The 27831-nt window shown below is 42.7% G+C and overlaps 1 protein-coding gene across 1 annotated transcript in view; it reads left to right on the plus strand.

Moving 5' to 3' along the window:
• LOC114649944 (mesenteric estrogen-dependent adipogenesis protein-like) overlaps positions 1-26025 on the plus strand; it is a 38453-nt gene extending 12428 nt beyond the window's left edge. Inside the window, exons 3-5 of the mRNA XM_028799334.2 lie at positions 15531-15646; positions 24074-24259; positions 25247-26025. Coding sequence (XP_028655167.2) covers positions 15531-15646; positions 24074-24259; positions 25247-25339 — 395 coding nt within the window. The 3' untranslated portion in view covers positions 25340-26025. The remainder of the gene's footprint in view (positions 1-15530; positions 15647-24073; positions 24260-25246) is intronic.
• Positions 26026-27831: the final 1806 nt, after the last annotated feature.

Consider the following 27831-nt stretch of genomic DNA (forward strand, 5'->3'; position numbering starts at 1 on the left):
GGAACATAGATCGACCGGTAAATTGAGAGCTTTGCCTTATGGCTCAGCTCCTTTTTCACCACGACAGACCGATGCAGAGCCCGCATCACTGCGGACGCCGCACCGATCCGCCTGTCGATCTCACGCTCCATTCTTCCCTCACTCGTGAACAAGACCCCGAGATACTTGAACTCCTCCACTTTAGGCAGGATCTCGCTCCCAACCCTGAGAGGGCACTCCACCCTTCTCGGGCTGAGGACCATGGTCTCGGATTTGGAGGTGCTGATTCCCATCCCAGCCGCTTCACACTCAGCTGCGAACCGATCCAGAGAGAGCTGAATATCACGGCCTGATGAAGCAAACAGGACAACATCATCTGCAAAAAGCAGTGACCCAATCCTGAGTCCACCAAACCGGACCCCCTCAACACCCTGGCTGCGCCTAGAAATTCTGTCCATAAAAGTTATGAACAGAATCGGTGACAAAGGGCAGCCCTGGCGGAGTCCAACTCTCACTGGAAACGGGTTCGACTTACTGCCGGCAATGCGGACCAAGCTCTGACACCGGTTGTACAGGGACCGAACCGCCCTTATCAGGGGGTCCGATACTCCATACTCCCGGAGCACCCCCCACAGGATCCCCCGAGGAACACGGTCGAACGCCTTTTCCAAGTCCACAAAACATATGTAGACTGGTTGGGCGAACTCCCATGCACCCTCCAGGACTCTGCTAAGGGTGTAGAGCTGGTCCACTGTTCCGCGACCAGGACGAAAACCACACTGTTCCTCCTGAATCCGAGGTTCGACTATCCGACGGACCCTCCTCTCCAGAACCCCCGAATAGACTTTTCCAGGAAGGCTGAGGAGTGTGATCCCTCTGTAGTTGGAACACACCCTCCGGTTCCCCTTCTTAAAGAGGGGGACCACCACCCCGGTCTGCCAATCCTGAGGCACTGTCCCTGATGTCCATGCGATGTTGTAGAGACGTGTCAACCAAGACAGCCCTACAACATCCAGAGCCTTGAGGAACTCCGGGCGTATCTCATCCACCCCCGGGGCCCTGCCACCAAGGAGTTTTTTGACCACCTCGGTGACCTCAGTCCCAGAGATGGGGAAGCCCACCTCCAAGTCCCCAGGCTCTGCTTCCTCATTGGAAGGCATGTTATTGGGATTGAGGAGGTCTTCGAAGTACTCCCCCCACCGACTCACAACGTCCCAAGTCGAGGTCAGCAGCGCACCATCACCACCATATACAGTGTTGACACTGCACTGCTTCCCCCTCCTGAGACGCCGGACGGTGGACCAGAATCTCCTCGAAGCCGTCCGAAAGTCGTTCTCCATGGCCTCCCCAAACTCCTCCCATGCCCGAGTTTTTGCCTCAGCAACCATCGAAGCTGCATTCCGCTTGGCCTGCCAGTACCTATTAGCTGCCTCCAGAGTTCCACAGGACAAAAGGGACCGGTAGGACTCCTCCTTCAGCTTGACGGCATCCCTCACCGCCAGTGTCCACCAACGGGTTCGGGGATTGCCGCCACGACAGGCACCGACCACCTTACGGCCACAGCTCCGGTCAGCCGCCTCAACAATAGAGGCACGAAACATGGCCCATTCGGACTCAATGTCCCCCACCTCCCTCGGGACATGGTCGAAGTTCTGCCAGAGGTGGGAGTTGAAGCTACTTCTGACAGGGGGCTCTGCCAGACGTTCCCAGCAGACCCTCACAACATGTTTGGGCCTACCAGGCCTGACCGGCATCCTCCCCCACCATCGAAGCCAACTCACCACCAGGTGGTGATCAGTTGATAGCTCCGCCCCTCTCTTCACCCGAGTGTCCAAGACATGTGGCCACAAGTCCGACGACACGACCACAAAGTCGATCATCGAACTGAGGCCTAGGGTGTCCTGGTGCCAAGTGCACATATGAACACCCCTATGCTTGAACATGGTGTTTGTTATGGACAATCCGTGACGAGCACAGAAGTCCAATAACAAAACACCACTCGGGTTCAGATCGGGGGGCCATTCCTCCCAATCACGCCCTTCCAGGTCTCACTGTCATTGCCCACGTGAGCATTGAAGTCCCCCAGCAGTACGAGGGAGTCCCCAGAAGGTATGCCCTCTAGCACACCCTCTAGGGACTCCAAAAAGGGTGGGTACTCTGAACTGCTGTTCGGTGCATACGCACAAACAACAGTTAGGACCCGTCCCCCCACCCGAAGGCAGAGGGAGGCTACCCTCTTGTCTACCGGGGTAAACCCCAATGTACAGGCTCCAAGTCGGGGGGCAATAAGTATACCCACACCCGCTCGGCACCTCTCACCGGGGGCAACTCCAGAGTGGTAGAGAGTCCAGCCCCTCTCAAGGAGATTGGTTCCAGAGTCCAAGCTGTGCGTTGAGGTGAGCCCGACTATATCTAGCCGGAACCTCTCAACCTCACGCACAAGGTCAGGCTCCTTCCCCTTCAGAGAGGTGACATTCCACGTCCCAAGAGCCAGCTTCTGTAGCCGAGGATCGGACCGCCAAGGTCCCCGCCTTCGGCCACCACCCAACTCACACTGCACCCGACCTCCTTGGCCCCTCCCATAGGTGGTGAGCCCATGGGAAGGGGGACCCACGTTGCCTCTTCGGGCTGTGCCCGGCCGAGCCCCATGGGTGCAAGCCCAGCCACCAGGCGCTCGCCAACGAGCCCCACCTCCAGGCCTGGTTCCAGAGGGGGGCCCCGGTGACCCGCGTCCGGGCGAGGGAAAACGCCGTCCAAATTTTTTATTCGTCATAGGAGGTCTGTTGAACCGCACTTTGTCTCATCCCTCACCTAGGACCAGTTTGCCTTGGGTGGCCCTACCAGGGGCATAAAGCCCCGGACAACAGAGCTCCTAGGATCATTGGGACACGCAAACCCCTCTACCACGATAAGATGGTGGTTCGAGGAGGGGATTTTTATTTTAAAGGTTTAAAATTTCATAGTACGCGGTTCACAACGATATGCCACATGCCAATACATAGCACTGGTGTTAAGTTTCTTGAATTATACGTACTGACGTGGGTGTAGGGGGGTGGGTAAGGGGGTTTACGGCAGTTCTGGTGCAATGTTAATGAACAGTTACAAAGGAAAATTTTCACTGTCTTTTTGTTTTTTTTTTTAATTTCATGTATCTGTAAGAAGATCGAATTAATGTCATATCACATAAGTGCTAAATAAGTTACCTTTGAGTGGCACTAAAATCAAAACAAGTCTATGGTACCTATGTAATTAACTTACTGGTCTTCCAGGTAGCGTACAATGCTGACTGCCCAAGTATAATGACAAATTTCTACAAAACAGAAGTGTAATGATTATCTTCTACCCATTTTTCCAGTTTGCAGTATTGTTACTAATTTTATGCAAAGAACACAACATAACCAACCATGTAATGCACTGTGCCATTTTTTTAAGTGAGATGGCAGCTACGGTGATTTTTTTTTGCCAGGAACAAAGATGTAAGTAGTGTTTTCCAACCTCCTTTTCTTTGGTGGCACAATTTTTGTAATCCAACAAATCACAAGGCACACCACGATCCCACAATCCAAAAAAGCATTAAATCTGTTAGACGTGCTGAACTGCCCGAAAGGGCAAGACAGAAGACAGCAAAAAACGGCTCGGAGATTGCTGTTTGCTGTGTGAATGTTACTGGCAAACACACACCCAGGCAGATTGACCCCCGACATGTCTCCTGGCTACTAAAGAGCGCTAAGTGCTGTGTCTGCAAAACGGCAATCATGGTGCTGTTTTTATGTCGGCTTCTCCAGGTAGACCCATCCTCCTCGGACAGGTCTTGACCACCTGATGATTGTATTTCTCTCCGTTTCGACCCAGGGGCACTACACTGTTATTACCACAGCACACCAGTTGAAAAACACTTGTGTAGATTATAATTCTCAAGTTATTGACGGTGATGAACAATGGAGGATAGTATTTGTGGAGTTTTCACACAGTTTTTAATGTATGCCCATTTATTCTTTCAGTTGAATGAATCTTTAGCAGTGCATTCAAAGTCAACAGTCGTTGTTTCGATCGTTTTTTACTTTGACACGTCTGTATCTCATTTGCTATGCCAATCTGAGAATTAATACATTGGCCTTGTTTTCTTTTTGCCTTCTTTTCAACTTGCCTTTTAGGAGGAAGGCATTCAAATTCAGGTTGTACTTGTTCAAGTAGTAGTTTTGTTAAAAGTTCAGGTTTAAAGTCATTGTTTAAGTTTAAACTATGCCATTCATTTTTTAAATTCCTTTGTGTTGATTCTACATTAATTTTGTGATTCAGTGTGTATTTACTTCATGATTTATGTATTAATTTTATAATTATGTCTTTTAATGCTAATCACAAGTAATTACATACATTTATGTGATTATTTTGGTTTTTTTTATTGATTCCCAGCCCTAGTTAAAGTGGGTATAGAAAAGAATCACCCCCTTTTTTTTTTTTGCTTTACAGCCTGAAATGAAAACACACACAAAAAATATTTCTTCCCATCTTTACTTACTCAATGCAACCTATAACATCCAAGTGAAAGATATCACGGCTACAGTTCAGAAAAATTATAAAAAATCAAAAACAAGACATACCAAGATTAATAAAGGATCACCCTCCAATGTCAATATTTTGTTGAACCGCCTTTTGCTTTAATGACAGCCTTGAGTCTGTTGGGATACTTCTCTATCAGCTTTGCACATCTAGATTGAGTAATATTTGCCCACTCTTCTTTACAGAACTGTTCCAAGTTCGGTCAAATTGGATGGCGAGTGTTTGTGGACTGCTATCTTTCCACAGATTTTCAATGGGGTTTAGGTCTGGGCTCTGACTGGGCCACACGAGGAAATTCACTTTTTTCTCCTTGTGGTCAATTTTGCTGTGTGCTTCGAGTCGTTGTCGTGTTGAAAGATGAACATTCTGCCCATCTTTAACTTTCTGGCAAAGGGTAGCAGGTTTTCCTCAAGAATTTGACAGTTTTTGCCCCATCCATTTTTCCTTCTACCCTAACGAGAGCCCCAGGCCCTAAGGCAGAGAATCACCCCCACAACAGGATGCTGCCACCTCCATGTTTTACTGTAGGTATGGTGTGTTGTGGATGGTGAGCTCCATTGGATTTCCGCCAGGTGTACCGTTTGGTATTGAGGCCAAATAGTTTGATTTTGGTCTCATCTAACCATAAGACCTTTTTCCACTTGGCATCAGAATCTTCAAGGTGCATTCTGGCAAAGCTCAAAACGAGCCTTAATGTGGCCTTTCTTGAGAAATGGCTTTTTCCTTGCGACCCTCCCAAACAAGCCACAATTGTGGAGTGCTTGTGAAGTTGTTGTCACATGCACACAATGAACACTCTTTGCCATAAAATCCTGTAACTCCATAAAAGTGGCCATTGGCCTTTTGGTAGCCTCTCTTACCAGTTTCCTCCTTGCTCTTCCATCCAGTTTGGAGGGACGGCTGGATCCAGGGAGAGTCCTAGTAGTACCAAACACTTGCCACTTCTTTTATTATGGACTTTACTGTGCTCCTTGGGATTGATAAAGCCTCTGAGATTTTTTTGTATCCATCTTCTGCCTTATCTGTCCACAACTCTATCCCTGAGATCTTATGAAAGTGGCTTGCCGCTCATAGTGAATTGTTTGCTGTCAGTTGCACTACCAAGCAAGGGAATGAATGCTCCAGGAACAGCTGTTTTTATGTTTCACTAATCACACAGATTACAGTTGATCACAGGTGGAAGCCAGTAACCATGGTCTGCAATGGAAATGGTGGTTACTTACACCTGATTGAGTTTAGGAGGGGGGTGATCCTTTATTAATCTCAGTATTTCTTGTTTTTTATTTTTTTAAATTCTTCTGAACTATAGCTCTGATATGTTTCACTTGGATTTTATAGATTGCATTGAGTAAGGAAAGCTGGAAAAAATATTGGTTTGTGTGTTTTCATTTAAGGCTGTAAAGCAAAAAAAAATGTGAATATTTTAAAGGGGGTGATTCTTTTCTATACCCACTGTATCACATGCAATGTTCTATTGAAATTTAAATCTAAATTGACTCAGTTTTATTATTATGCATGGGAAGAAGGATAAATGGAAGGCATGGGATCCCCAATGCCCAATGATAAGGTTTGGTAGGACCTAAAAGTAAAAGATTGCCAGGAAGAGGAAGCCTAGTGGTCATTAACACAGACTGGACCAGTCGGGACAGTCGATTGAGCTCAGTATTGCTTGGACACACTCTAATGTCCTGCTGTAAAGTGAGACTGGAGGAGGCTTCAGTCCATCACACACCACACTCATGCACACTCCTGTACTCACTTAGCGTTACCATTAACTGCCTTTTAGAATGACATGTCTTGTGGGGACCGGAGTAAATAGTTGAACATAAAGATGGAAAAAGAAACTATAGGTTATTAAAAAAAAAAAAAAACGTTTCAAGCAAGATAATATATAAAAGTTTTAGCAAAGCATTCTGTTTTCCACCGGGATTATTTTGGACACAATTGGCAGTGGCTGTAGGCCAGTTGACTTTTTTCTTACATTATTTGGCGGTGTTGCTGAGGGAGATGACTTTTTGATTGGCCGCTGAAGAAAAATAATAAAATCATAAAAGTCTGTCCCGAGGCAAACAATTATTGGAAATGATGGTAATTTGTGGGATTTATAGGGAACAGTTCTAGCAAACTAATCCCTAGTGTGGTAGACGATGACCAGAGTAGAAAAACAATGAGTCAGTGATACAAACTTCAAAAACAATGAGTCAGCATTGTCCGCTTCAAAAGAACACATCACAAGGGCAGTTCAGTTTCATCATCTTCATCCCAGTGTGTTACAAAATAAATGTTTAATAGAATAAATTAAGTTTTTGTGGTTGAGGACACATTTTGAGGGTGAGAATGGCCATCTAACTTGAAGTTTATCCTGCAGGATTCTGTGGTAGACTTCCACATGTAGGGTGGAATGGTACTGAGGTGGGTATCACTGCTACTTCATGGCTCCAAAGCCTGAATGTTGCATTTGTTGAGTCTGTATGTTTTCCTTATTTGTACATGGCATATCCTTCCCACATCCAAAAAGACTTGGACATCCAAGCAGTGTGGTGTACTTATTAAGGCTTTGGACTTCAAACATTGAGGTTGTGGATTCAAACTGCTCACCTTGTATGACCATGAGCAAGTGTGACAGCCAAAGTTGGCTGCAGCTGCACTGTCGATAATCATGACTGAGGAAGAGCTCGGTAAACACACATGCTGCTTACTTCTCCACAAGCACTAACAGAGTTTATTCACAGCATAGAATTTAAAGTGCAGCCAAACAAGTGCAAAATCGTGTGATAAATAAATACAGTAATCCCTCCTCCATCGCGGGGGTTGCGTTCCAGAGCCACCCGCGAAATAAGAAAATCCGCGAAGTAGAAACCATATGTTTATATGGTTATTTTTATATTGTCATGCTTGGGTCACAGATTTGCGCAGAAACACAGGAGGTTGTAGAGAGACAGGAACGTTATTCAAACACTGCAAACAAACATTTGTCTCTTTTTCAAAAGTTTAAACTGTGCTCCATGACAAGACAGAGATGACAGTTCCGTCTCACAATTAAAAGAATGCAAACATATCTTCGTCTTCAAAGGAGTGTGTCAGCAGCAGATCATGTCACAGAGATAGAGAAAAAAGCAAACAAATCAATAGGGCTGTTTGGCTTAAGTATGCGAAGCATCGCGGCACAAAGCTGTTGAAGGCGGCAGCTCACACCCCCTCCATCAGGAGCAGGGAGAGAGAGAGAGAGAGAGACAGAGTTTGTTTTTCAAGCACAAATCAATACGTGCCCTTCGAGCTTTTAAGTATGCGAAGCACTGTGCAGCATGTCGTTTCAGGAAGCAGCTGCACAAAAGATAGTAACGTGAAGATAATCTTTCAGCATTTTTAGACGAGCGTCCGTATCGTCTAGGTGTGCGAACAGCCCCCCTGCTCACACCCCCTATGTCAGAATCAGAGAAAGCGCAAGAGAGAGAAAGAGAAAAGTAAGCTGGGTAGCTTCTCAGCCATCTGCCAATAGCGTCCCTTGTATGAAATCAACTGGGCAAACCAACTGAGGAAGCATGTACCAGAAATTAAAAGACCCATTGTCCGCAGAAACCCGCGAAGCAGCGAAAAATCCGCGATATATATTTAAATATGCTTACATATAAAATCCGCGATGGAGTGAAGCCGCGAAAGGCGAAGCGCGATATAGCGAGGGATTACTGTACTCCATAAAATTAATATAGAGTTTTGGGGCAGATAAAAATTCTCTCTTCTGAATGAATTAAAGTCTACACTCCAGGGTAAAAATCCACAGATGGTCATTCTTTTCATTCTATTTCCTGGTCCTTGTAAACCCCGGGTGTCCCACGGGTATCCCTCTCGATCCGCCACATCAACAGGTACCTGCACACCCAGACTTGCCACCTCATTTGGTCACCACAACTGTAGGGGCGCCGTGCCCTGCTGCTTTGTCGGCACTCCTTATCTCCTCAGTTCCCATGATCTCTCTCTCACTCTTGCCAGCTCTGTCTTTCTAGCCCCTCAGATGCCAAGAGCACCGCCACCTCCCAGGACTCCTCCAGCCCTCTGTCTTGCTCTCTGTTCAGCAGTCCGGTGCTGCCCAATTTGTCCTGCACTGTCTACCTTTCCCCCTGCTTCAGCGATCACTCTGTTTTCTTTCATTTCAGTTCTGCTCTCAGTCTCTTTTCTGCACTGACCCATCACTTTTAGATAGATAGATAGATAGATAGATACTTTATTAATCCCAATGGGAAATTCACATTCTTCAGCAGCAGCATACTGATACAATAAATAATATTAAATTAAAGAATGATAATAATACAGGTGAAAAAAACAGACAATAACTATGTATAATGTTAAATATTAACGTTTACCCCCCCTGGTGGAATTAAAGAGTTGCATAGTTTGGGGGAGGAACGATCTCCTCAATCTGTCTGTGGAGCAGGACAGTGATAGCAGTGTCATGCCCCTTGTATAAAGGTGTTAGCCAAATAGTCTTACAATATTCTTAGGCTAATTATGGTGGGTGTGCATGTGAGTGAGCTCTCCCGTGATAGATTGACATGGTGTCAGGGCTGTTTTCCTGCCTTGCACTTAGTGCTGCCAGGATGGGCTCAGGCTTGTAATTGGTCTGAGCAGGCTTGAGAATGCTATGGTATGGCTATTACATGTAGACATTTCAAAAAGCACAATGTTTGTCACATTTTCTACCCTGTTTAATCCAGAACAGGGTCATGGGGTTGCTGGGGGATGGGGCTGTAGCCTATCCCAGCTGGTATAGGGTGCAAGACAGGAACAAACCCTGGGCATGGTGCCATTCCATTGCAGGGTGAACACACACACACACACAGTAGGGCTAGCTTAGTGTCTCACATGCACCTAACCTGCATGTTTCTGAACAGGAAAAGCAAAAAGCCTTGTGTTAATAAGCCACATCTACAATTTTTTTAATCATCTGGTCCATGTTACCTGTTCTGTTATGTTATATCTTTAGTTGCTATGTTAAATATTATGTTCTTACAGGTTTCTTTTAGTTTACCAGATGAATACAATGTGGCCCAGTCATCTAACTCCCTACCCACTACAGACTATTTGCTGTATGGAATGAGCAACCTCTCGATTCTGAGCTATAAACCCACAATTGTGGCCATTAAGTGTTGACTGATTTCTTGGCTTAGATGACAAACCTGAAACAACTTTCAGGGAGTCATTTGTGTTATTATTTTTTTTTTTTTTTAATTTTTTTTTTTAGTTTGTAAAGCAAACATCTCATGAAGCAATGCACTGTGTACTTGGTGTTTGCAGGGCACATTGATTAGCATTATTCATTCATAGATAGATTCAGAGTCCTGGGTTCAAGTCCTGGGCCTTGTTTTTGTGGAGTTTAACCATTCTCGCTCTCTTTATGGTTTTTATTTTCTTGTCACACATAATAGACTGTCCGTTGTCCTTGTGTGCGTGTGTGTGTGTGTATGTGCTTGTCAATATGTCCTGTGCCAGAGAGACCTCTCCGCTTTTCACCTTGTGTCCAGGGCTGGCAGAATAGTCCTTAGCCTTCTTTGACTCTGAATTGGACAAGTGGGTTTTGTCTTAATATCAGGGTGCTTGAGTAATAGCAGTTCATTGTTAAAGTTTTCAACCATCATTGCTGGAGTCCTGGCTTCATTTTTGGTCAATGCAGCCACTGTTTTTAAGCAGGCACTATGAGAGAAGTCTAGACTATTGGAAAATTCTAGTCAAAAAAAAAAAAAAAATCAACCGCATATAAAAATGAGAATAGCTATGGAGGAAGATGAACAAGAATCCTGCATTGCTGTGGCTACGACTTTAAACTGCAGGATTACCAGTTGAAATCCCACTTCTTACTCACTGTATGATACTGGCAAGACTTTTAACTTGCCTGTGCTCTGACTATAAAACATACTTCCTTCTCACCCACTCAGCTCTGCTGATGATCAGTGTCTGGTGGCATCAAATCTCTATCCAGACTGTGTACCTCTAAGCTGATTGAATGAGCTGCCCACCACCATTTGAAATTCCGATTCCCTAAATGTATCTAAGAAGCATTGGAAGACTCTCTTGTTTGGTGAATTTATGTATAACATTATCTTTTAGGTTCTTGTAACCAAGGACGTGTAATTCACTTGCATTCTGTTCTAAGCTCTTCATTTGTGTTGATCAGTTTTGTTTCCTGGTCCAGTAACACTTGCTCCTAAACAATCCCCCAAGCTGTTGCTCGATTGCGTTGACCTATTTTATATGTTGCTTTGGATAAAAGCATCTGCTAAGCAAATAAATGTACATACACATGCAATTGTAATGGAGTACGGAGTGCAGTGATGTTCTTACTTACACCTCCAACCAACATGCAACAAGTCAACAGTCATTAGTGCTATGATACACAAGAATGGGTTAAAACACATCACTGCATTTTTATTTAACAGAAAACACAAATCGGCTTACCTAAAGGACTTCTCATCTGTACTTGTGTTTCTACTCCCCATTACCTGTGACTTTGCGGAAAAAAGCATTGAGAAGAACTTTAGTTCGAATTAGAAAATAAACATCCAGTTAAGTTAGCCTGCGTCCTAATGAGAGTGTTTGTTGCTTGTACTGTTTTTGCTTCGGTGTTAATGACTGACATGTAACACGATGGACGATAGTGTTGACAAAAACAATAAGGTTAAAAAATTTTGCTCACTGTTCCAGTTTCAGCAGTAAAACATGAGCTCTTTTATACAGTTTTTTTAATTTTTGTCAGTTTCTTAAGACTAATTCACAAGGATAGGTATAATAAATAACAGATTAGAATGGATTCTAAAATGGACAGTTTTTTTGCCTTCATATTCTGCACTGCACTCCAGTCCCGTTGGTGGCACCATAAGTGGGTCTGCCAACTGCCATAAAAAGACAGAAGAGGAAGAAGAAGAATTCCATATAATGGTCAACTTTGTTTTTCCCAAGTCCACTAACAATAATTTGATGCGGAACTTGATCTTGAGAAGCACCACTGGTTCACTTTTTTGCCCACAGCTAGACTGTAGTAGTAATAATAATTCTTGACATTTATATAGCTCTTTTCTCACTATTCAAAGCACTTTTTATAGGGGGGGGGGGGGCACTCCAACCACCACCACCAATGTGCAGCATCCACCTGGATGATGTGACGACAGCCGTTTTTGCACCAGTACGCTCACCACACATTAGCTGTTAGGTAGTGAAGTGGTGAGACAGACAGCTAATTAGAGACAGGAGATGATTAGGAGGCCAGAATGATTAGAACAGGGTGGGCAGTTTAGCCAGAACATTGGGATACGCCCTATGAAGAATGCCCAGGTATCTTTTATCACCACAGAGAGTTAGGACCTTGAGTTTATGTCTCATCTGAAGGACCGCACCATTTTTACAGCATAGTGTTCCCATCACTGCAGTGGGGCATTGGGATTCACATTCAGACCTCGGGGTAAGTCCCCCTGCTGGCTGCACCAACATCTCCAGCAGCAACCCAAGCTTTCCTGGTTGGTCTCCATTCCAAGTATTGGCCGGGCCCAAACATGATTAGCTTCAGGTGGATGACCTGTTCTGAAGTGCATGTGGTATGGCTGCTGGCACTTTATCATGTTCATCTTCACACTAGCCACTTACAACAGACACATTGACATGGAAACAATATTTCTTTAGCGACAATGTACAGTACATTGAATACTGTTTTGTATTGCTTTGAATGGAATATACATTAAATGGTAGAACAACTGAGTAAAGATCTATCTGCCTGTCTGCCTGTCCATCGTTCCTAAGGCCTTGTCACATTAAACAACAATTCCAGTGATTTGTTTTTTTTTTTGTTTGTTTTTTGTTTTTTTCCACTCATGGCCTTCATTTACATAATCCTAGAGAGGTTGTCAGTGGTGTACTTCCATGAAGCTAGTTGTGTAATGTGACCGGCCCAACAACTCTGTCCAACTATTCTCTAACTTTTTTTGACAAAATTGAAGCTGTTTGATTTTGCCTTTAGTCGTAGGGTGGGATGTGTGTGCATGAATGCTCATCCAGAAATATAATTCATGTAATGCAGCAGCAAGGAATATGGAACATGGACGTTTTGGACCTCACAACCAGAAGAGAAGCTTATCTGTCTGATGTCTCGTCTTTTACATACCACAACAGAATTGGGAGGGAAAAAAAGGCTGAACTCGCCATACCTGTTAAGCCTTTGTACAGTGCCAGCTCCAGCAGGCAGCACACTACTGGCTGTCAAAAAAGGGGCTGGCACAACTGCACTGGAAGTTTGGCACTCAGTTGGTAAATGTGGCATAATGATTTTCAGTCATTTAAATTAATATAGCTTAGTGATGAGATCTAGAGACCAGACTAGAAGTTGTACCATGTGGCATTAGCTTTAGTTAAATGCCATTGATTACCTAAAATTATAATAATGAAAATGGAAAAAAGCAACAGTAATGTTTTACATATTTTGCTCTTCTCTCCTCAGAAGTATACTAAGTTCCCAGCTATGCTGATGGCCTTTTTTTTTTTTTTTTTCTTGAGTGCCTTTAAATACTTCCTCCCTGCGTCAGGTTTGCATGTTCTCCCCGTATCTGCATGGATTTCCTCTGGGTTCTCTGGTTTCCTCCAACTGTCCAGAGACATGCAGGTTAGTTGAATTGGCAACGCTTAATTGGCCATAGTGTGTGTTTGATGTATGGGTAAGAGTTTGTTAACCTTGGCAACAGCAGGTCCAGCTCAGCTCTGGTCACACAAGGGGCTCCTCAGTCCTCTGTCCTCAGCACTCTGCTCGTCTGTATCTGTATGCTTCCCCTTGGCCGTGTCATTCGTGGCCATGGACTGAGTTATCATTTTTATGCAGATGACACTCCACTCTATTTCAATGTTAAAAGTGAAACTTCATCAGAGTTTTCTCAGCTCACAACTCGCCTCAGTAAAATTAAAACCAGCATGGAGCAGAACTCTTTAAAATTAAATTGCAACAAAACTGAACTCCTGCAAATTGGCACTAAAGCACAACTTGAGAAAATGAGCTCCTTTTCAGTCACTCTTGATGGTGATCTCATCAGACCTTCTTCTAATGCAAGGAATCTTGGTGTAATTTTTGATTCCTCCCTTTCTTATTCCACCCACATAAACCACATTAAGAAACTTTCCTACTTTCACCTCCATAACATATCCTGTGTTTGCTCATTCCTCTCCTTTTCTAATGCCGAGAAACTTTTCAATGCTGTTATCACATCCCGCATCAACTATTTTAACTCTCTAATGACAGATGCCGCTTCTAATCTTATATCGCATGTCCAGTTAATTCAAAACTCTGCTGCAAGAGACCTAACATGGACCATCCACAGTGAGCACATCACATCCATCCTGCTTCACGGAGTCAATGGAGACTCTGGGCTTTTGAGAGACTAAGTGAGGACTCCGAGTGTCTGGGTTTGTAAGTGTCTTGATAAAAACCAAGACACAGGCCTTTAATGACCTCTTGGGCATCAAAAGTGTGTCTGTCTGTGGAGAGTGTGTTGACCTTGTTGAGAAGGTTACTTGCCCCCGCAGTGACATTTTTGTCTTTGGTGGCTCTTCCAATGAAGTCAGAAGATGGTTTGGGAGAGCATGGTGGGTCATGAAGTCGCTGGAAAGGGGTGTGTGGCACTCCCGATATCTTTGTAAAAGGATGAAGGTCCAAGTCTTTAGAGTCCTGGTGCTAAATGTCTTGCTATATGGTTGCAAGACATGGATGCTATCCAGTGACCTGAGACGATGACCGGACTCCTTCAGTACTTTGCCTCTTCGGAGAATCCTTGGGTACCACTGGTTTGACTTTGTGTCGAATGAGCAGTCCGGAATGAGGCACATTACCTGCATTGTGAGGGAGCGTCCGTTACGGCACTACGGCCATGCGGTGTGATTACCAGAGGGTGATCCAGCTCGCAGGATTCTCTTTGCTGAGGACCGAGTGGCTAGACCAGGCCAAGGGAATGCCCACATAACATTTGGCTGCGGCAAATAGAAGGTCATTTCTGGAGGATAGGACTGAACTTCATATCTGCCTGGGAGGTTGCCAACAAGAATCCTGAGCCGTTTCGTCATGTGGTGGGTGCGGCAACACGCTGTACCAGTGCATGCTTCCCAGCCTGACCTGACCTGACCTCCTTCACCGCCACTGGCTCCCTGTGTCTTACAGAATTGAATATAAAACTCTATTATTAACCTACAAAGCTTTAAATGGCCTCACACCGGACTATATCAGCTGCTCCTGTTTACCCACTAAGGTCCTCTGATTCTGGCAATCTTGTTGTGCCCCATACTAACCTGCACTCTATGGGTGACACGGCCTTCAGCTGTATAGCGCCCCAACTTTGGAGTGACCTCCTAAATTAATTGGCTTAGCTGACTCCATTCATTCTTTTAAGAAACAACTTAAAACTCATCTGTTCAGGAAGGCTTTTAACTTTAACCTGACATTCTGCCTCTTCTTTCAGTCTTCCCCTCTGTCCAGTTGCTCAATATAACTTATATGTGTGTGTGTCTGTGTGTGTTATATCTCAAATAATGTTATTTGCTCGACTTTCTTTTAGTATTGAGTCTAGTATTTTACTCTGGTTTATTGTCTTTTGTTCTATGTAATGCCTTTGTATATCCTGTTTATCTGTTTTAATGTTCTACACATGAAACCTCTATATCCAATGTTACATATACCTGCTGTTTCTTTGAGATTCTGTGAAGCACCTTGAGCATAGGAAAGGTGCTATATACATAAAATTTATTATTATTATTATTATTATTTTTTTTTTAGAAGTGGAGGCTCATCCAGCAGTGTTTGGGAAGATTCTTGTGATATATAGGAAGTCATAACATTGATCCTGTACCTTAATGAAATATTATCTTCATTTTGAGTTGATTTTAGTTTTCTGCTATCCAAAGATAAGCATGAAAAAATAAGCTGAATGTCTTTTAGTCAGTTTTGTTATACAAAGATTTTTTTTCTCCCACAGTGCTTAAACATTATATTGTTGTCATTAATGGAAATAACCCCTTCATTAAGTGGGACCTGGAACAAGGACTGGACCACACTATATCATCGGTGGCAGGGGAAAGCTACCGTGTTAAGGTATGTGCCTTTTGGTGTCACACCAGTGGTGCACCGTAGCAAAAAGTGAGGCCAAGTGCATTGCACTCAGAAATGCATTAAACAGCTACACTAACTTCTGTGTGATTGTAGTGGAAGTCTTGCTGTTTCTTTAATAATTACATTATAATTCACTGAGATAGACCTGGCCTTCACTGTTTTACATCAATCGGATGGTTTCCCATGTTTGTAATCTTTCACTTGCTCCATGCCTTTGTCGCAGGATTAATCCGAGGTTAGTAGACTTTTGCAATGACAGGGCAACCTTTAGACATTATGGTGTGCATATCACAACCCAAAGATGTGTGAGTTGGGTTGATTGGTGACACTTATGCATGGCTGTACCCTTTAATGGACTGCTGCCCGATTCAAGGTCGGATCTCGTGATGTTCACATTGCTGATGGAAAATGCCCTTGTGATCCTAAAATGGAATAAGTGGTTTCATCAATGTATTATTTGATGGACGATGAACTGCACTTTTAGCACCAATGCACTGTGCATCCTTTAACTGATGTGTGCCCTCTAGCCTGTACGATGACTAAAGACCTCTGCTCCACATGTTTGTCTATGCTCATGTAGGCATCTTTGCAACATTTTTGCCTTTGTAGACTGTCTGCATGGTGCAATTTATAGCTTTCTATCAGTATTAACATTTCACCAAGGGTAGCCCAATAGTGCAGTGGTTAGTGCTCAGCATCCGGAGTTTGTATCCCATACCTGGTTGCTTTCTTTGTAGAGTTTGCACATCTCCTCATGCCCACATGAGTTTCCTTCTAAATCACAAAAGACATGCATACATGTTAAGTGGTAAGCCTAAACCGCTGTGTGCATAACAGTTCCCTGAAACAGACTAATGTCCTCCTTGCCTTGCATACAGTGTTTTCAAGACAAGCTTCATCTCCCCCTGAAACCCTTTAATGCATTAATGGAATTCTACACCTCAAAATGCTATTTTTTTATTTGTTAAATTACCCCATGTAGTTTCTAGTGATGACAGGAGGAAAAACTTTGAATTTTTATGTTTTTATGCAAAACAGAGATATCAGAAATTTTGTTAAAAGAGGCATCTATGGCGAGTAAATTTGGACAACTGCAAATGATATCAGAAATTTTGTTATCGGTTTGTGACGATGCGGGTTCTGCTGCAGGCTCCCGTCTCCAGTTTGGGAGCTCGAGCCTGACACCGTTAGTTATGTCACCAATGAGATGGACAGTGAGACCCAACAAAGCAAGGGAATGGTGCAAAGGTGCTTTTATTAAAATCAACAAACCAAAAACAGTGTCCAAATAGTGCAGTGCTTCAAATAAGTCATTAAATAAATATTCCATTAAAAACTAGTGAAAAACAAGGAGGTTAAAATCATATAAACAGATCCATAAAAACAATGGCTGGAAGCAGTCTTTTAAAACAAAGCCCGGTACCTAAGGAATCAATTCCAGGGAATGAAACTGCTGTAATTTCCGGAAAAATGGGAACGGCCAAACTCGCATATATAGTGTGTAAAAGTGTAAAAATCTATCAAGAAATAACAGAGTTATAGTTGAAAATAATTAAGTGGCATGGTTTTTTGGCCCACGGTGTAGTGTGTTGCCGATTTAATTCAGTCAACAACAGACCAGCAGCAGTCAATCTTCCGGCTGACTGAGCACAGTGGACTGAGAGGAGTCTGCACTCTACAGCGCACGAATGCCAGGACGGGGCAGAGTTAATTGACGTCTGTGCTGTTGACAGCTTTGAACAGCAACTTGAAATTGCAATGCGTCGGTCTGTCGCATTCACATTATCTGTGCTAAGAAACTTGCCATCACAGAATGATGACAAGAAACTGGATGCATCAGTAAAAGCTGAAATGGCGGTGTTTCAGAGCAACGGCAAAAGCGGGCGTTGTTTAGAACAAGTGTATCGGTATCTGATGACTGTGCCGCCTACTTCAGTGGAGGCAGAGCGTGCTTTCTCAGCGGATGGTGTACTAGTCTGCACGAAGGTGCAGTCTCGCCTGGAAGACCGCACTATCGACACGTAGTGCTTTCTACGCTCTTATTACCGCAACTAACTAGATACGTGTACTTATATGACAGCATGAACTGCTTGTAGTTAAGGTTAGTCTTTTATTGGTGTCAACATATTGCAGTAGTTTTATTAAAAATAAGTGTTGTTCGTTCTAAAACCGTTCACATGTGAGATGCCCGTGCACTGTGTCATTCCCGGGAATGACATGCGGGATTCCCAAATTCCCTGGAATGGATTCCCTACCAGTACTTTCTTTTACTGGTTACTCCCTTGCTTCTCCCATCCAGGCTATGCACCAGGGGAATCGCCCTACCTGCAGCTGACTTTCTTCACTCGACTAGTCTGGTGGCCTCCTGATCCCTGGCTTTGTTCAGCCCCTGCCAGGCTGAGACTTGGCTTCCCCCAATGGCCAGGATGCTCACGCTGAGGATCCACTCCAAATCTCAGACTCCCACTGCCTTTGCTGCAGCGAGCCAACCTTCTTCCGGTCACTCCTGCTCCATATAAGCGTTCAGCAGGAGCGACCACTACCGCCGGCCCCCGGGTATCAGCCAAACACTCCACATAGGGCTCATCTCTCCCAGCTGCCTGCATACATCCACGAGTCAGCGCTCATTTTCTTTCTTATACACACCGGCTCCCTCACTTCCAGCTGCCTTCTTCCTTAACCTCAGTTTCTTTTCATTTTCCTCTCCCTTCCACACTTGCACTCCTATTATATATAAAGGGGATGTGGATCAGGTGTGGTGATTATCAGCTCCCGGCATCAATTATGAATGCAGACGACTCCTCACCTGTGCACTTAAGCAAGGACCACCCGCATCACAAAGCACCTGGGAACTGCTCCGGCCACACTACCACGCTCCCTCTTTAAGCTGCGAGTGCGGCGATTATCTATTTAAAAATGGCCTTTTCAATTTGAGCTGTGGACACCGCTATACCACACTGAATGAAAACACGAGATTAAAAACTTTTCTTTGGCATCACTACAAACTACACGGGGAAATTAACAAACAAATATCATTTTGGGGTGTAGACTTCCATTAATACAGTTAAGAGTTTCAGGGTAAGGTGGCACTTGTCTTGGGAGCTCTGCATGCAAAAAGAGCAGGGCGCTAGTCCATTTAGGTGGAGTGTTTCTTTCATGTAATTTAGTGTTTCAGGAGTGAAGGAGCTTGCCGTAGAAGCACAGCATGCAAGGCATGTGTGAATTATGTGACACAAGTAAGGTTCCATTTTTTTTTTTCCTTTATTTTATTAATGGGTGTTTTTGATATTGTTTGCAGTTGTCCAAATTGAGTCACCATAGATGTGTCCCATATCAGAAATTTTATCTTGGTTATGCATGAAAATATAAGATTAAAACATTTTTTCAGCCATCACTACGAACTACATGGAGTAAGTAACATATAAGAAAGTGAAATGCCATGCCAAATTGCTTTTCATAAACAAAGATACAACATCATTTTTCACTGTTACTTCTTAACATTGTGGCACAGGCAGGTTAAAGGACTTGAATTGGCAGAGATGAGGACTGGAACGGCATGTTCGTTCTTTAAAGCCCAATGTAATGCTGCAGAATTATCCTTTAGCAAAGCCATCCTTGAAAACAGCTGCCTAGCACCACTAGACGGCACATGCTGAGAGCTGTGGAGGCGTCTTCATGGACAACTGCCAGATTACAAACACTTTTACTTAATAATTTCAGTCATTCAAAGCATCTGCTGCAGGATGTAATTAAATGTTATATTTCTGACATTTAGGCAAGAATGTTGGCTTTACTGCACCTCTGCTGTTTAACATCCTGTGAACACAGCAATATTTTTAATATTTGAGATTTTTCTTATCCAGGTCTGCACTTTATAAACCCATGTTTCACATAAATGGATGGCAGAGACCTGCTGCTATTCCGGCAGAAGTAAAATGTGGACCTCTGGACATGGTTGCGTGCACGGCCATACTGAAGTGTCGTCTGTTGGCCTGAACACAAATTCAGATCAGTCGACTGGAATAGCATTATTTGCAGGTTATGTTGTGCTCCCCTTTGATTTGAAGGGTATGTTGTGCCAATGTCTAAGTGTAGACGTATTTCCTGTACTGGCTGACAACACAGCTTGTATTTTTCCAGGTATCATTTTTACAACACAGATGAGTCATTTCTGGATTTACTTTAGGAGGCGTAACTGGCTGCAGGGCTCTTTTGTTGTGCATGTTATAAACTCAGTTATTAGACCAGTAATGCACTAATTGACTTAAATGTCTCAAAAACAAGAAGACCAAAGTAAAATAACAACGTGCCCATTATTGCAAGTGACTGAACCAAATAGAACAGGCTAGAACATGGGTGGATGGCTGGGTGTATTTAAAGGGCATCATCATGTGCTTAACGTGGACAGCGAAACATAATTTTGTTAAGTTTGTTTTTGGCCCGTTCACACAAATTTCAATCTTGTTAACCTTTTGCTATCAGCATTAGGATTAGTAAGAATTACTACCATATACAGTCGATTCAGAGAATATTTCATACCCTTCACTTTTTGCACATTCGCATTGTGTTATAGATTTGATTTTAAATTGATACATTTGACGTTTTTTCCCATCAATCTAAACTCCATAATGACAGTTTTCAAAAAGGTTTGGAAATGTATTAAAAATCAAAACCTGAACACTTATTTATATACAGTAAGTATTCAGACCCTTTTACTTTCTCCACACTTTGCGTTGTAGATTTAATTTTAAACGGATACATTCAACATTTCTTCCCATCAATCCACACTTGGTAACCTGTAGTGACAAGGTGAACACATGTTTACAAAGAGGTTTGCAAATTTATTAAAAATCAAAAATCTCTCATTTATTTAAGTATTCAGACCCTTTGCTGTGGCACTCCAGATTGTGCTCAGGTGCATCCTGTTTGCTTCATATCTCCTTGAGACGTGTCTACAATGTGATTGGAGTCCACATGTGACAAATTGAAGTGACCAGACATCCTTTAGAAAGGGACACACCTGCCTATATAAGGTCCCACAATTCACAATGCACGTCGGGACAAAACCAAGCCATGAAGTCCCGGGAGCTCTGTCTCTAGACATTGGTGATCAAATTGGGGTGAGGCATAGATCAGGGTAAGATTAAAAAAAAATTTTATAAAGCTGTGAATGTTCCCAGGTGCACAGTGGACTCAGTAACTGTGAAATGAAGAAGTTTGGAACCACCAGGACTCTTCAGACTGTTGGGTGTTCAGCTGAACTGAGTAACTGGGCAAGAAGGGTCCTGGTTAAGTAGGTGACCCAAGAACTCAACGATCACTCTAGCAAAGATTCAGAAGTCCCCTGCTGAGATGGGAGAACCAGTTGGAAAGAAAACTATCTCAGTAGCACTTCATCAATCAGGCATTAATGGTAGAGTGGCTAACTCCTGCTTGGAGTTTGCCAAATGGTGTTTAAGAGACTTTGAGAGTATGAAGAAAATCAATTCCCTGGTCTGGTGAGACAAAAGTTGGAACTCTTTGGGCAGATCTCCAAGCACAATGCCTGAAGACCACGTATTGTTCATTACCTGCCTAATACCATCCCTACATGGTGGTGACCGCATCATGCTATGGGGTGCTCATCAGTGGGAGAGACATCAAGAATTATCAGATATGAGGGAAGGATGAATGCAGTCAAGTATCGAGAGGTCATTGAAGAATACCTGCTCCAGAATTTACTTTACCTCAGGTAGAATGTGTGAACTGGAGTGACAGTTCATCTTTCAGCTGGACAATGGCCCTGTCCTTATAGCCAAGACGTTTTGAACCCCATAAAACATCTATGGAGAGACCCAAAGATGACAGTTTATAGACACTTCCTATCCAATCTAAGGAAGCATGAGAGGATCTGCTGGGAAGATTGGGATAGAATGACCAAATCCAGATGTGCAAAGCTTGTGGAGACTTAACCCAAGAAGACTCAAAGCTCTAATTGCCCCTTTGTACAAAGTACTGAATTAAGAGTCTGAATACTTGTGAGAGATTTCAGGTTTTTTGATTTTATAATAAATTTGCAAGCTTTCCTGAAAACACGTTATCACTTTGTCATTATGAATTATCGAGTATAGATTGATTGCCAAAAATGGCAAAATTATCTGTTTAAAATTAAATCTAAAATTCAATAATGTGTGCAGAAAGTGAATAGGACTGAATACTTTCTCAATCCACTTTAGTTACAGCATGTGTGGCACTTCTCCATGGTTTAGAGTCCGATTCTAAACATGGTTGTGGTGCATGTGAAGTTTATACATTCATGTGGATTTACTCCTAAATCCCACTGCAGACTCCGAATTGACGCTTTTGTGATGCAGTATGAGTGGGTATGCGTGGGAGTGTGAACTGCAGTGGACTGATATCCCGTAATTGCGGATGGATTGTTGTGATGCAGAATAAGTGTTTGCTGATAAAAGCTATGCTATGATGTGTCCAGTCCCATTGAAACTAAATTTCCCAGACTCCTCTGAATACTTGATATCTGCTTTTACTTTCTTCATGCTTTCACATTTAATCCAATGTTTAAAGTTAAACCCACTGTTAAAGTATCACAAATTCTGGCCTACAGCATTCACCGCACTAAAGCTCAGTTTTAGGGTAATTGAAATTTGTAGTTTTCCACATTAAAAAAACAAGAGACACCCATTTTTGTATCTGACTTGATTTGTTTATTGTAAATAAACAAATAAACAATAAAATAAATGTGTTGAATGCACTGCAATATGTAGTGTAGTGAGCCTGCTGCAAAAAGAGGACCCCCAGTAGTCGAAAGCCCAGCTGATCACCAGAAAGGGGAATTCTGCTTCAACTCTTCTGGCTAAGATGGCTGCACTCTGCATTCTGAATCCAGTGACCCCAGTTTTGTTTCACAGCACTGAGCGAAAATGTACAACCAAGAGGAGAGCCACTAGAGTGTAATTCTACCTTTCTACAATAGATAGATATATAATAGTTTATTCATCCCAAAGGGGAAATTAAAATTTTAGAGAAGCTCCAAAAATAAATAAAGTAACTATGATAAAAATAAACCCAGCACACATAAACTTCAGGCTTGAATAACAAAGAGCAGTCAATGCAGTCTTGTAGATGGCAGTAAGATGAAGTCAGACCTGCTCGGATTGTGACACAAGTTTATATTTAAAGACATTAATACTTGGATAGAGCAGTGTTCAAAAATAGTGCCTGAAATAAGAGGTGTAAGCCAGTTCCTAAATATTACAGTGCCTGAGCTCGCCATAACTTGTTTAGTTCTCACTCCAGATCTTCAACTCTTACCTCTCCAGACAAGCATGCAACTTTTGTTCTTGCTCCGGACCTTCATCCTTTTGCTCAATTTCGTTTACAGACGAGCAGCTCTTCTGACAGGGCGTAACGGGGCTCTTTAGGCAGCAGTGATCGCAGTGCTACCAAGCAAATACGGGAATGTTTAATACATCCTATTTTACATTTCTTTAGAGTTTTTAATATTCTCTGATGTCATAGACATTGGCAGCCATGAGATCTTTTACTCTTGTTGTTTGATATTTCCAAAGTTTGCAGCTTTTTCAAGAGGAAGTTCAGGCAGGCAGTTGCACAGGTCTGTGTTGACAGCCAGCATCTCTTCAGATTAGTTTAAAAATTCATTCAAAAATGTATGGTAACAAGCCAGAGGCCAAATCTTAATGTTATTAATTTAATAATGACTAATTTACATTTAAACAATCAATAATACTTCTAAATAAATTTAAAAAGAGTGCCTCTGTAAAGGCTGCCACATGGCGCGGCACCCGGATGAATATTCACGTGAGGAATGCTAGTTAACCAACAATAATATGAATTTAGTTGATTCAGTGAAGGGCGGCACGGTGGCGCAGTGGTAGCGCTGCTGCCTCGCAGTTGGGAGATCTGGGGACCTGGGTTCACTTCCTGCGTGGGAGTTTGCATGTTCTCCCCGTGTCTGTGTGGGTTTCCTCCCACAGTCCAAAGACATGCAGGTTAGGTGGATTGGCGATTCAAAATTGGCCCTAGTGTGTGCTTGGTGTGTGGGTGTGTTTGTGTGTGTGTGTCCTGCGGTGGGTTGGTACCCTGCCCGGGATTGGTTCCTGCCTTGTGCCCTGTGTTGGCTGGGATTGGCTCCAGCAGACCCCCGTGACCCTGTGTTCGGATTCAGCGGGTTGGAAAATGGATGGATGGATGATTCAGTGAATGGCCTCTTCTGAGTAATAGTGCATTTCATTGAGAGCATTTTTAGTGTGAATGACCTGGGTGGTGAACACTTTTCATGCACAGCCATTGTCTGAGCTAATAAGAAATACTGACTGTTGTAAAATTAGTTTTTGTTTTTCTAATAATTCTGAATTTTGAAGTCCTACTGTTGTCTGTCTTACTCTACAGGTTGATGTAAAAGCTGCTCTGAAAAGATGGGTGGAACAAGAGCATTTTGTTATCAGTGTTGGCAATGAAAAAGTCACTCCAGTGTGGCAGAACACTAGCTTTGCTATAAAATATTCCGTAGGAGCGCTGTTCGACTTCCCCTTCTGGCTTGGATTTAGTAAAAGATCCTTCAGCATTGGAGGAAAGGTAAAGGCCTCTCACACCATTCATGTTTATAAAAAGATTGCACTGTTGCATGTCAGAACTTTGCAAAATACTTCATAACCATCTTGTTAATACCAACAAAAGTGAAGGACAAATTAAATCTGAAGTGTCCTGCTATGTTTTTCATTTGACACGCCAACGAGAGAAGGAAGTTGAATGACTTTTGTGTTGGTGACAACAATTTATGATGTGAGAACCCACGTTTGTATAACTGGGAAGCAGCACCTGATGGGATGCTAATTCAGCAGAGGGCACACTCACGGTTACAAAGTCAGTTTAGAATCACCGATTACCAATACATTGGGATTGGGAATAGGAAGTTAAAGGTCGTCAGTGCCTGGAGCAGTCAGATGCATTAAGAATATGCGAGGTAACCCTAAAAATCAGGCAACTGCTGAAATAACTGTGCAATTATACCAATATATCCATATGCCATTTCAGTAAGTATGTAAGTACAAATGATTAGAGGTGTGTTGTAAGTTTAGTTTTTAATAGTTTTCTTGCATCTTCACAGAAGCTCATGAAGCATTTGATAATAATGCACACAATTTACACAAATATGAATTGGGATTAAATTTAAATGTGAAATTTCACAATGCGTTTACAATCAGCCAGCTAGCAATGATTTTTAGTTAATAACAAATAGTGTTGTCAAAAAATCAATCTTGTTTTACTGACGAAATATTCTAATATACCAAGTAACTGGTAAATATGAGCAGAGCCTATCATCCCAGCACTCTTACAACCTTTAATAATTCAATTAAATTGCTGGAAGCAAGCATATAACAAATGTACATCCATTAACTAAACCCACTGTGCCTTGAACTGGCAGCCCACCCAGTACTTGTCTTTCACGCAGTGCTGCTGGGATAGACTCCAGCCCTTCTCATTCCCCGTTATAAATGTGACTGTGTCATTTGGGTCTTGTATCAGTAACTAACATGTCTAAAATTTTTTTTTTTTCCACAGGTGTCCTACTTCTCCATCTTGGACAAGCAGAAGGTTTTTGAAATGCAAGAACTTTTTTCCAGCTTTTTCTGTCCAAGTTTGAAAATGACATAAAGAAACACTTGGAAGGCTGGTTCACTTACCTTTGTTATATCTTGTGTTTTAATTTAAAAGAACCAGTTCTTTCCAAGAGGTCATTCATTGTCCCGCATGACATTTGCTCAGCCTGGAGCTGCAGGTGTCAGTGTGGTTTGGTCCAAGTGTTAGAGGCCAAGCACCACTGGATGTGACAGCCGCAAATCTAACAGCTTAAGGCTTAGGCGTCGAGACGCTTTGACTCGAGTGGAGGAACGCTGTGGTGCAGTGCTTCTATGGTACTCTAATACAGGGGAAAGCCAGGAATCAGCTATACATCAGTCAGTCTGATGTTAAAAATACACGTAAAAAGCTTTTATCTGTGTCTGTTACACATCTAGCCATATTTGAAATATATTCTGATGTAAAATAAATGACTAAACTTGATGCTTTTTGTTTTGAAGGGAATATCAGCTCCAAAATAGCATATTAAATATGCCAACAGGTTATGATAATATGATAGACAATTAGTTAGTTATCAGAAAATTATGCCATATATAAAATAAAAGTAGACAGTCTTGGAGATTGAACACTATTGTATGTAAATGAATGTTTGTGTCTTGGTGTATGTAACGTTTCACTGTCTGGGCTATTCTTTGGTCCATTTCTGTTGCTATTTTAATGTTTTTCAGACTTTCTTTAATAAATGTTCGAGTTTGTGGCCATTTCATTAGTAAAACAGTTTTATTCTTCCCTCAAATGTTTCTAAAGGGACTTTACTAATTTAGGTATTTCTCCTAACATTTTCAATTCCCAGGTTTTTCTTCAATGACCTTCTGTGTTTGTATTTTTTTACCTTCCTTTTTTATATCATGGGGTCTTAGGTGGAAATACTTTGAAAAATAAGGCCTTGAATAGTTGTTACTAATCATTAAACTTAATACAAACTGCAATCAGCTGGAATAAAAAATCTGTGGACCCTTTAATTGGTGTGACCACGCTTTGCGTTCTCTCTGGACCTTCAGAAACTGCATACATCTGGACCTCACATGGCCAGTTGTTCCAAAACTCTTAGAGAACCCGCCTCAGTTTTACCACAGGCTTCGGCTGTCTTACTTGTAATCCCAGACTGGCTTGATGATGTTGAGATCAGGTCCATGCCATCTATTGCAGGATTCCTTATCCCTCTTTTTTCTGCAGATAGCTTTTTATGATTTTGGCCACGTGTTTCAGATGCCTCCATGACGACATTTCATGTATGTCTCAGCATTGAGGGGGTCATCAGTTTTGGTCAAATAACCAACTTCGTTTGTGGAAATGCAATCACAAACCTTCAAGCAACTTCCATCATGCTTCACTGTTTCCTGCAGCTATTCGTCCATGTACCGTTCTCCAGCCCTTTCATCAGACAAGTCCTGTGTTTGAGCCAAAAATTTCAAATTATGACTCGTCACTCCAGAGCACCTGCTGCCATATTTCTGCATCCCCCAGTCATTTTATGTGTTGGTCAGTCATTTGACTTTATTTCCACCATGGAGGAATGCCTTTTTGGTCACAACTCTTCCATGTAGCCCTCATCTGATAAGACTTCTCCAGACTGTAGATGTGTGTTTTTTTTTTTTTTTCTGCCAGTTCGGAGCTGATGGTGGATCTAGACATCTGATTTTGATGGGAAGTAAACTTGATGTATAGATGTGGACATATTCCTTGATACCCCTCTGTGAAAATAGAAGAACCCATAACTGTCTCTGAAATAACTTAAAACTGACAAAATAATTGCCACCCATCATTGTTTATTCCATATTTAACCCAAATCAGACTTTGTTTTAGAGCTTTCATTCAACAAAATATGTAAAGTAAGAACACAAACGAAAATGGCATGGACAAAAATGATGCAACCCTTAAACCTAATATTTTGTTGCACAAACTCTAGAGGCAATCACTGCAAACAAGTGATTCCTGGAGCTGCCAGTGAGACTTCTTGTAATGGTGCAGGTCGGCCCCCACACTACCGGGTCCTTCTGGGGAGCCTCTTGAACCTGCTGTTGCCGAAAACATACTCGAGGAATGAGCCAGCGGATGAGGACACTGACATAAAGCAAGGGGTAGGTACATAAAAGTGCTTTTATTAAAACCAGTCAAAACCAAACGGTTCAGAAGTGTAGTGCTCTAAATGTTCCAATAAATATACAGTATAATCCAATCAAATGATGTGATGGCAGTGTTTAAAATCAACCAAATACATAATCTGTTAAAACGAGGTTAAAAACACAGTGCAGGAAGGTGTCCATAAAAACATGAGCCCTGGTGCAACCCCTTAAAAGCCGACATCTCCTTGACTTAACCCTAAGCGGGTCCTTGCAGCTAAGGAGGCGCCAAACCAGCAGTTCAGCAAACCTTCGGTAACCACTCCTAGGCTTAGGCCCCTGCAGCCATCTGTGGCCCTGGCAGGGCAGCTAATCAAGCCTCCGACTCCCGCTGCCAGACTCACACCTCTGGGGTCCACGGCTCCACCTACAAGACGCCTCACT

This window comes from Erpetoichthys calabaricus, chromosome 4 (genome assembly GCF_900747795.2).
Source record: "Erpetoichthys calabaricus chromosome 4, fErpCal1.3, whole genome shotgun sequence".
NCBI lineage: Eukaryota > Metazoa > Chordata > Cladistia > Polypteriformes > Polypteridae > Erpetoichthys > Erpetoichthys calabaricus.